Source organism: Neolamprologus multifasciatus, chromosome 20 (assembly GCF_963576455.1).
Source record: "Neolamprologus multifasciatus chromosome 20, fNeoMul1.2, whole genome shotgun sequence".
Classification (NCBI taxonomy): domain Eukaryota; kingdom Metazoa; phylum Chordata; class Actinopteri; order Cichliformes; family Cichlidae; genus Neolamprologus; species Neolamprologus multifasciatus.
Genome location: NC_140458.1, coordinates 33471727 through 33482195, shown reverse-complemented (window position 1 = coordinate 33482195; position 10469 = coordinate 33471727). Strand labels below are relative to the sequence as shown.

At 42.6% G+C, this 10469-nt stretch overlaps 1 protein-coding gene across 16 annotated transcripts in view; it reads right to left on the bottom strand.

Moving 5' to 3' along the window:
* Window positions 1-4855: 4855 nt before the first annotated feature.
* The window catches only part of huwe1 (HECT, UBA and WWE domain containing E3 ubiquitin protein ligase 1), a 49658-nt gene continuing 44044 nt past the window's right edge, over window positions 4856-10469 (bottom strand). For 15 of the 16 annotated variants that reach the window (XM_085146869.1, XM_085146864.1, XM_085146877.1 and 12 more), the window contains 11 exons: window positions 10331-10433; window positions 9910-10059; window positions 9566-9811; window positions 8043-8160; window positions 7787-7927; window positions 7414-7701; window positions 7116-7221; window positions 6834-6951; window positions 6401-6582; window positions 5822-6012; window positions 4856-5727 (listed from right to left, as the gene is read on the bottom strand). In XM_085146869.1, the coding sequence (XP_085002995.1) occupies window positions 5625-5727; window positions 5822-6012; window positions 6401-6582; window positions 6834-6951; window positions 7116-7221; window positions 7414-7701; window positions 7787-7927; window positions 8043-8160; window positions 9566-9811; window positions 9910-10059; window positions 10331-10433 (1746 nt within the window). In that variant the 3' untranslated portion in view covers window positions 4856-5624. Of the gene's footprint in view, window positions 5728-5821; window positions 6013-6400; window positions 6583-6833; window positions 6952-7115; window positions 7222-7413; window positions 7702-7786; window positions 7928-8042; window positions 8161-9565; window positions 9812-9909; window positions 10060-10147; window positions 10192-10261; window positions 10434-10469 lie in introns of those variants that run through there. The other variant, XM_085146878.1, reaches the window with a different exon arrangement.

The window sequence follows — 10469 nt, the reverse complement described above, 5'->3', positions numbered from 1 at the left end:
CGGTGGCTTCGCTTCTCTAAAATGCCACAAGGTGCCTACTGCTGTGCCCCTGAGGGGAGGTGAGGGAGAAGCTTGGAGGGGAGGTGGTCGCAGATGTGCGTAGAGAGATAGCGACCACAGAGGTAATAAAGACTATGACCTTTACAGTAGACAGACTGTCACTTCTGGTTTGGGTCTGGACTGTGCCGTCGCTGCGCTGTGCTCATTTCTGTGACCCAAAGCCAGCCTATGTGCACCCACCTGAGCCCAACCTTTTTGTTTTTTTAATTCCTCCTCTTCCTCGTCTCCAATCTCCCTCTGCTTCACAAACAGAAGCACAAAGATTTGTCGCTACATGGAGTTCAGCTCATCTGCCTGAAATATACACTCACTTTTTGCAGCTCTCTGCAGACGTTGTCCTCGGAGGCAGAGCAGAGATAGCAGCCTAATCAGGAGGTGATGACAATGCCGACACATTCAACAACAGCACATAACAGCCGCTGCACTGCTGTCAAAACTGAGGGCTGCTCCTGTCCTCCTTGATATGTCAAACTTCTCCTTCATCCACACATTTGGTACACAGTGTTCCCATCACCAGCTGGAAGAAGTTCAGAAAGTAGAGATAAACACGACAAAAAAGAAAGTAATTTTTCTCAATTTAAAACTTTCTATTGGAATACAATTGGAACGCCTACCCAGTGATTAATGCACAAACTTAATGGTGAGCTGTTAGCACAGTGTTCACACTGCAAACAAAGCCGGAGTTTATTGATTATGAATATTCAAGCCTCGCGTTTCCTCGTGGCACCTCAGAGTATCATCAAACCTTTGATTTGGAAATAAATGGCTGATTAATTCTGTAAAGAAAGGGTTGTGCACCGTCTTGAGTTTTCTTCAGTATAAATATCTTTAGGTAATTAGAAACATTAAACCAATTAGTCTAATGAACTGATTTTGTCCCGTTGCCCGTTTGGGCTCAGTACTGAAAGAAAACCTTTTATCTGTGAGAGCAGAAATATTGTGATTTATTCCACAGCAGTAAAATGAATTAGGCTGAGAGCTTTCTGGCTCATACAGACATCATCAATGAACTCCGTTGGCATTCATTTCCTCCTCAGCTCCACTATCACTGATGAGGAGGGAGCACTTTTTCTTTTTTTTGACATGCTTTAACTTAAAGTTTATTTTCTTAAAACAGTCGACACACGATGTCGTTTGTTGGGGTCTTTTGCTGTCTTTTTAAACAATCACAGAGTATTTTGTTTCTCAAAGTGCACCATAGAACTGTGAAATGTGAATTTACCATACTGCAGACTGGCAGCACCAGATGCTCCCCCCCCCACACATGCACACACACACTTTAAACTCTCACAACAGTCACCCCTAAATCACTTCCAGAGCATGAAATGGAAATAAAAGAAAATGCACCGACGTGGAGAACAGGCAACACCTTGTTCAGTCTTGCACAATCATCCCCACCCAGTGGAGGTGGCGGTGCAATGCATTGCAACAGCTCTTTTGGCAGCACTGCTGACATCTTCATCCCTAATATACGCTTACGGGAAACATATTGAGCCAGAGGTGCAACGTCATTTCTTCCAAGAAAAATCAAACATCCCCCCCGGTTAGCAGAGAAGTTAGCCCACTGAAATCTTCTGCCAGGCAAATTCCCTGAAAGCATTAATTAGTTTCCCACCATTTAATTGGAAAGCAAAGCCTTAACAAAGCAACAGATGCTGACAGAATGTGAAGCAAGTGTGGCAAATGGAAAATGGCATCTGTGTTTCATACATGCAGGAGATGTGGCTGGCTATTGTACTGTAAAACCAGGTCTTACTGCGGGGCTCTGCAATCCCTGCATGACAGCACTGTAATTTCATTTATCACGCCTCAGCACGCACCAAATCAGACATGGACGCTTACGATTCTACCCCTCGTGTGCAGGTTTGTGGCGGGAGCTGAGGTGGGGGGAGGGTCAAAGAAACACTGGTGGGTGGGTTCAATTCGATTTCTGGTGTTGTAGGAGTCCTGAAGTGGAACAAATTTGGCGTGTGAGAGCAGTGAAAAGAAGGTGGATACACAGGGGATTACTGAGGGAACGACAGGTGCAGACATGCGAGGGGTTTAGAGGAGCGGCAGGGAACCCCAAGGAAGCAGAACAAGATACAGTGGTGTGAAAAAGTGTTGCCACTTAAATGTTTCAGATCAAAGACATTTAAATATTAGACAAAAATGACACAATTAAACACAAAGTGCAGTTTCTGAATTAAGGTTTTTATTATAAAGGGGGGAAACTGGTTGGGCCGTGCTTAGCAGCAACAACTGTAATCAAGTGTTTGGGACATCTGGCAGTGCGGTGGATGAATTTTGGCTCACTCATCTCTGCAGAGTTGTTGAAATTCAGCCACATTTGGGGGGGAACACTTTTCCACACCATTGCATAATGTTCTTAAACACGCTGGTACTGAGACTAAAAAGTTTTCTGAAAGTAAATGGTGATATCAGATTATTTCTCTTTTGAATTAATAACAGGGTGTTACAAAGAATATATTTAAGCCTAAAATGTGGATGTGACAAAAACTGTGGAGAAGAAGGGAACTTGGGGATGTTAAGATGTTATTCTTAAGAGTTAAGAATGAAAAGTCCGTGAGTTCAAAGGTCTTCAATAAGTGTGTGGTTCAAGGCATGAATTATCCTAGAAAAGCAGAAGATAATGGGAATGACAGGAAATTACAAGCACTAGAACATATTTAGAAAAAACAGACTGACCAGATGCTGCTCTGTTCCAGCGACTGAGTATTTGGCACGATGTCCTCGTAAACATGAAATGAGACATCCGTTCTTGTTCTTCTTGTTCAGCATTGTGAAAAAAATTGACTTTTAAAAAAACAAAAGTAAAAAACAAAAATAGCACAAAGCACCAAAGCAGATATAACAAGTTTAAACTTTGGTGATTCAGAGTGATGCGTGGCTGTTAAAACAAAAAGGGACAGTCATGTGAAAAGTATTCACAGGACTCTGTGCATCCTTACTGCTGCCATAGGATTTAAGAGGATAAACAGTAGCCAGATGTTGCACTTGAATAAGTGATTGTCAGCATCTCTAAAAGACATGTTGGCAGTTTGCTGTTCGTGAGCTTTCAGTTGGGTGTTGAAACAATGCCCCAATCTTTTTATCTCCCAGCCCAAGAGCTTCATCTCAGATTCTACAGGCCTCAGTGAGTGTGTTAAATATTAAAAGCTTATGACAGTACAATTACAAAAAGACTGAAGGGCTGCTAAGAGAAAGTTGTCACCGGACGGTTTGGGTTTGCAAAGTTGCATCTAAAGAAACCCCAAAACCTCTGGAACAATGTCCTTTAGACAAACAAGACCAAAGTGGAGATGAAACCCAGCATATCAGCACCGTGGTAGAGGGGTGATGGGACACAGGACCTGGACAGCCTTATAGTCACCAAGTTATCAATGAACTCTGATGAATATTAAAGTATTCTAGAGTCAAACGTGAGGCCACCTACCTGACAGCTAAAGCGTGGCCCATATTGGTTCAGAACATGAGAGTGATCCAAAGCACAGTAGCATACCTACAACATAATGACTGTGAAGGAGAGGAAAGGAAATAAAAACAGACTCAAGGTGTTGCAGTGGTTCAGTGAATCCAGACTGAAATGCTGTGGCAGCACCTTAAGAGAGTTGCACATGAATGAATGAATGAATGAATGGCTGTACATGAAGCGTTTAAAGAAAAGTGGGCCAAATAATCAATAATCAGAGACTGACAAGTCAAATTAATCCAAGCTAAACAGTTATTCAAGTACTGAATCATTAAGTTTTCTCACTAAATCATCAACAGTATCGTTTACCATAACTTCTACTTCAGTGGAAATATCAGTTTTTGGGGGGTTTGGAGGGGGGGGGGGGTGTTCTGAGGTAAGACAATAAGAAAACAAATGAAAACAGATGTGAGTAGCGCATATAGAGCAGAAAGGCTTGAGATTAAGTGTTGGTGTGCAGTTCTGTCCAGCTGTGGTCATGTGGTCTGGTTTCCAGTAATATTTTGGACTTGAGTCAATTCACACACGTGGTTTCTGGGTAGCCTGTAGTTTGAAATGGTCTAAACTAAAAAGAAAAACTTACACAATTTGTGCCCATTGTGTTTTTTTGCTACCTGGTATGTCAACATGTTTAACTGTTAACCGACCGAAGCTGCTAGACTCCAGAAATTGTGTTTTGCTTGTCTTATTTTAGCACCGATGTGGGAGAGGACTACAGTTTCCTTGTACTCATACTAAATATGACCACGCAATGACAATAAGAGTCAAACTTATAACAGATTTGTTTTGTTTAGACTACACAACCCATTTAAGTAACGACAAACCTAAATAAACTTTGCGATGATGCAAAACGACAAGATAACCTGACCATTGTTGGTCCTTTGACTTCAAAACTGAACACACAAGTAGATCACATCTTCAGGTTGGTTCAAACCAAGGAAAGGTGGCAATCTGACAGTGAAGGTTAAAATGTGTGTGTACCATCGTTTTGTCTCTCTCTTTCATCAGTAATGAAAACCACACACAGGTTTGAGAATGGAGGCCAAACTGGGTCAAGCTGGGCTCCTCTTCTGGTTCCAACTGATCCCTTTACCCAGCAGGCACTCTGCTCACGATGGCATCAGTTATTACATGCTTAGTCAGTCAGTCTGATTCGTACAGTCAGTCTGATTCGTAGCATTGCAAGGGTTTGCAAGTGTCGGACTGGCAACAATTTTTTTTGTGGTTGTTCAACTGCTAAGTAGAATTATGAATAGAGACACCTTTAATGAAATTAATTAGCTGCAAATAGTGGTTAAAACACTGTTAAAAGAGACAATGAACGCATTTTTACGCATTTATTCATGTAGTTATTCCACTCTGATTCAAAGGCTCAAGGCTGGGTCAGCGATTTAATAGCCAAAAATACTCTAGAGTTTATGTGGTTAATGTTTTTTTTTTCTTTTTTCTTTTTTTAAATCTCCTTCAGGTTTTCTCTTCATTTTTGTACCATCCTTAAAAATGCCACAAAACTTTGAAAAGTGCATTTTTGTGAATAGCTCCAAAACTTTTCAAGTTGTTCATATACCCCTCATAAAAATGTTCCCCGTCATCAAAGCTTGTGAGGTCACAAATTCGCAACAGGAAACCACCAACATTTTTTCCCCAAAGGTTTTATAACCATCCTGTTCAAACAATCTTTTTTTTGTTTTTTGTTTTTTACACAGCCAGAGAACAAAAAAGATTGAACATAATAAACTCCCAAACCTTTTGTACAGAGAAATCAAACTAAATGAAGAAAACATCTCTTATATTAGTCCATGTTTTATCCTTTGAATCCCCTCTTGCATTTGCCATTAAATTGGGAAGGGAGACACAACAGTGTCAGAATGAGGCTCTCTGTGTTGTACGCAATGTCAATCAGTCTATTTCACTTGCTGGTTTTATCTGTTTTATGTGGAATAGAAACCAGCAAGTCTAGGCCATTCAACAAGTAATCCAGTAATGTCTATGTTGGTGTGTGCGTTCAAAGGTTATCAATGTGAATGTGTAAGGAGTAGGCAAACCTAAAATTAAGTGTATGCATGTCTCTGTGTGTTAAGAGTCTCAGAGTTTAAGCCAGTCCGAATCCCTCGGAGCATTCCTGAATGGCCAACAGCAGCATGTGTCTCAGCTTCTCGTAGCTCTCGTAGGCTGGAAGGTCCAGCTGGTTAAAGCTGAGGATGAAAAACAAAACATTACAGTTTTAAAGTTTTGCTCTTTTGAACCGTCTACAAATATTTGTGCCATATCAACTTTCAACATGCTTACCAAGTGTGAGCAGATGGCAGGCGGTCAGTGGATCGATCATCACGGTGGATCTGGAACTTCTGGATGCCGTTCATGCCTTCCAAAGCTGCAAAACCCTGGAGGGGAACCTTGGATGTGCCAGTGACAAACTGCAGGAACTTGGCCCGGTCTGCTTGATCAAATGACCGCAAGGCCCTCCAGAACCATTGAATCTAAAGGAGAGAAAGAAAAAAAAAATGTATCCGAGTTACAAACATACATTTCTGTTTCAGTTATAGTAAGAAAATGTGGTTCTTAAGCAATATGCAAGTGTCTTGTGATCAAGAAACATTTAAGATAATTTATAAGGCTTTTCAATATTCCCAAATCATATTCAGCGCTATGTGTGAAAGTTCAAATGAAACGCTTTATCGAACCAAATGTGTCTGCATCACTTCTACAGGTGGAAACTTAAGTTCAAGCTGCTCCATATTAACAAAATAAATAAATAGTATTCGCTGTTCAGCTACATGCTGGTGTATTTGTGAAGTCCTCCAGGAGGAATCGTGCACACATCTTACCAAACAATTAAAAACACTGCAAACATTTCCTCATCCCTACCTGGATTGAGCTGGACTGGTACTTGTGATATTCAGTGTTAGCCTTGAGGTCATCGATGTCAATAGCAGGCAGGCCAGAAATGAGCAGTTCCAGCTCCTGCTCAGTGAAGATGGAGATCAGTCTCTTGGGGATGATCTCGTAGAAACCCTCAAGAAAGGCTGCGAGTTGCTTGCGGATTGCACCTAGTGAGTGAGAATTTGTTCATTTTTCAGTTAAGCACCTGAAAATTCAAAGCATCTCTCAATAATGTTTGGTTGTAGCTCAACTTTGCATCTTTAATCCTGCTGCAGTGCTGCCACCTAGTGGCATCATTTAGATTGCATTATATACTGGTTTAAAATGGCATCTGCTGATGACTTATTGTTTTTGCCTACACCAATTATTTTAGCATTTAATTTCACTGATGCAGCATTAGTATTAAGAAAAAACTCACCTGTCATCTTCATCTGGCACACCAGGTGCACATACTCCTTTTTGTTTTCCTCTGTGACCAAAATATTGGCTCCATTTGGTTTGAGGTCTCTGACTTCACATACCCCAAACTCCTGGACCTACACATACAGTCAAAGACCGTCAAAAACATTGAGAGCAGTAGCATTTTTAAGGGTTCAGGTAATTAAACCTTAACAGCACTTCTATGAGAACTTCGAACCTTTAAGGAACATATTAAATTCCATCAAACAGAAAAAAAAATACATAAAGAATAGACACCAACCTCTGTGCTGAATGTCAGCTCATAGCCCAGGGTGGAAACATCATTTTCCAACAGGTAAACCAAGCCCTGGAAGAATGGGTAATCCTCGCTTTCCATGTCCGTATACCTAGGAATACCACAGAAATGTAATCATATTATTGGCACGTTCAAGAAAAATCTATAGCTGACTGGTTCTCCGGTTGCCACAACATTTAGTGTTGTATTTAACTAGGCATGGGTTTGTTGAGATCATTACACTAACTGGTGCAACGTGTCGACAATTAGGTCACTTGGGTTTAAATGCTAGTAGCTCAAATACCTGACGCTCTTGCCCAAGATGTGCTTGTAGAAGCTGCGGGTGAAGTAGCACTCCAGTAACCGATTATCATAGACCGCCTTAGCCACAACACGACCCACAAACTTAAAGTAGCTGAGATGGTTGGGGTTGCAGTGCGATGATGGGTTGATGGTATAGGTGACACGATCCCCTGGTGAAGTGCGGAACAGGGCATACATTGGGTTGAACATCTCCCGGGAGATGATCATGTACCATTCCCTCAGCAGGCCGCCAGCATCCTGACCCTCCTCCCCTTCAAAAACAATGTACCTGTAAGGGAAGGTGAGTGGATCAAGTTGAGTGGGTTTGAATTGAGGAGCCGTGCAGATAGACAGAAAGAGTAATGAAGCCTTACAGCCTGTTCTTCATGTCCTCTGGGCTCTTACGATGCAGCTCCCTGTACGAGTCCTCAAACACATGATCTCTCCTCACATGCACTGCCATGTCCTCCTTCCTCAGGCCTTCATCCAGCCGCTCCAGTTCCTGGCGGAAGTACCTACAGAGACAAACAGAAATCCCAGCATGTCAACGATGGAAGAAAAGGGGAAAAAAGGAGAAAAAAAGGGAACACTTCAAAGTACAAAATTTAAGCTGAAGATAATTCTCCTTACTTCCTCTTAACATCAAAGTCTAGGATGCGTATGTAGTCAACCAGTACTGCAAAAGGTCCATCGGCCAAGTGAGTGGTTGACTGCCGCAGGATCTGATTAAGTACTGTGCGGTGAGTTTCTAGAAATAAAGAGTAAGGACTCCCATTAGAACATATACCATAAGATAAGACACCATTATTAGTCCCATGAGTGGCAAATTTCATGTTAAGGCTGCCGACCATTGCCAGCGCAATGGCGGCGCCATCTTACCCTCCGACCATACATACATTACACAAAAACATCACATGGGGAGGACAGGTCAGAGAGGTATAACAATGGAGGATGCACAACATGAGGAAAGATAAGGAGAAAAAAATAACTCCCCCAGACTGAGCTCCAACAGGGAGATCAGTGTGAGAACAGAAAAAAAAAAAACACCTCTGCACATGAAAAACTCTTAATACACCAAAGAAACACATGACAAGCAACAGGGATGAGTAAAGGGTGAGAGACAGCCAGTGTAGACAGTGCATCCGGGCCTGCAGCCTATGCGCTGGTCTCCTTGATCCACCATCTGCATCGAAAGGGAATAAACATCGAAGGCGTTTGGAGGGGGAGGGGGGATGAGTGTATATCTGCATGTGTATATATATGTCTGTGTGTGTGTGTCCAGAGTTCAGCTGAGACACTGTCCTTCGCCCTGCCAGGCTAAGTAAACAGTCTTCCAGCCAACCCAGGTGGCCTTGCGTAGGATAGGAAGAACAGTCTAAGCACAGTCTGTTATCAGGGTGTTTTTGTTCAGCTCAAGCCTTGAGACCACAGCGGGCGCCGAAGTGGTAGCCGCACGAAGTGATGGTCGTTTTTACTTTAGTGCGAACAACTCGTATGAATTTCAAAGCTGTTCTAACAGTCCGACACTATCTCCCGTTGGAGAGCCGCGAGCTTCTCCATGATGTTATCAAACTTACGCTCCGTGATGTTGTCGATCTTGTGCTCAAAGAGCAGCATCGTTTCAATCCCAGCGGGCAGCCTTGTGGGGGTTTGAACAGCCGGTTCCGCTTTCTTAATTCTTCGATAAACCAGGGCCAAGCCAGCTCCGATCAGCAAGAACCCTGTTATCATGGTTCCGAATAGGTAGATATCTTCAGCGTCTTCGATCGACAGTCTCGCCAGGCACATGACCCTCCAGTTATTCCACCTGTCCATTGTGTATCCGGCAGGGAAAGTACCTCCAGGACACTCAGGCTCACCCAAGCCCAGACATCTCGTTGAGAAAAGGGTGTCAATTGCATTCAGGGACCAGTTGATCAAATCCATAATTCCTCTTGTAGGTTTTAGAGAACAGACTGTGAGAGAGTGTTCCAGTGAAAGTAATACAAAAAAAACAGACTAGACAAGGACACAAGAGGCTGAGCAGGGAAGCTAAGGGAGAGGAGGAGGCGGAGAGGAGAAAAGTGCGACCGCCTTCATCAAGAGCCAGAAAGAAAAAAAAGAAAACTAAAACAAAGCTTTATCATTCTCCTTATTTGAATATTTAGGCTTACCAGCAAAGCGGAGAAACTTCTGAGTGTCTGGTGGCAGATTTGAAGAGATGTGCATGGAGGATGGTTCCCTGGAAAAGAATGGGTCTAGAGATGAAGGTGTGGCAGGTGTAAGAGGTGCTGGAGACAGTGGTGGAGGTTCATCTTTGATGTGAGAAAGCTGGCTCTCCCGTGTATCCCTCACAGGAGGTTTGCTCTCTCGCTCTGTGGCATGGACTAGAAAGAATGCCTCCACAGCAGGCTGGAGAACTGGGAAAACAGCATTAGGAGAACATATTACTTAACCCCTGATAGCAATTAGTAGAACATAAAAATCACAGTATGTACATTTCTGAATTTCCACCTACCCAGGACGGCATGCTGGTCATGTGATTCCTCCAGTTCTTTCAGACACTCCCCGAGCATATCCCATAGTTCATCCAACAACAGCTGCTCACTGAGCAGAGGGAGATCTGGAAGTCTCTCTTCACTCTCTGATTGACCATTTCCTTCTTCATCTAATAAAGTTACAATATAGACCGAATCATTGCATCAGCGTTGCTGTCAGCTGTCATATACATTTCATTTTGACTGTTAACAAGACTGCTCTTTAGTCTGTGATTAAAACGTATTTATCTGTATTGCAGCTGCTTGTTATAATAAAAAGGTTTGTTTTTTTTTCTTTTAAAGGAACTCCAATTAGATGTAAGCATCTTCCACTGAAGCAAAAATCACAGTAAAGCAGAGAGTGTTTTAAGGTATAATTAACAGGCTGCTTGTGAGTCATACCCAGAGGTGCAGGGTCTTGCTCTAGAGGAGACGGCTGGTCCACATCCATTGGAGAATCATCTCTCTGTGCTGACTGGGATTCTGAAACCGACTGGCCTTCAGACTACAGAAAATAAACCAGGCAGAACCAGAGGCAGAA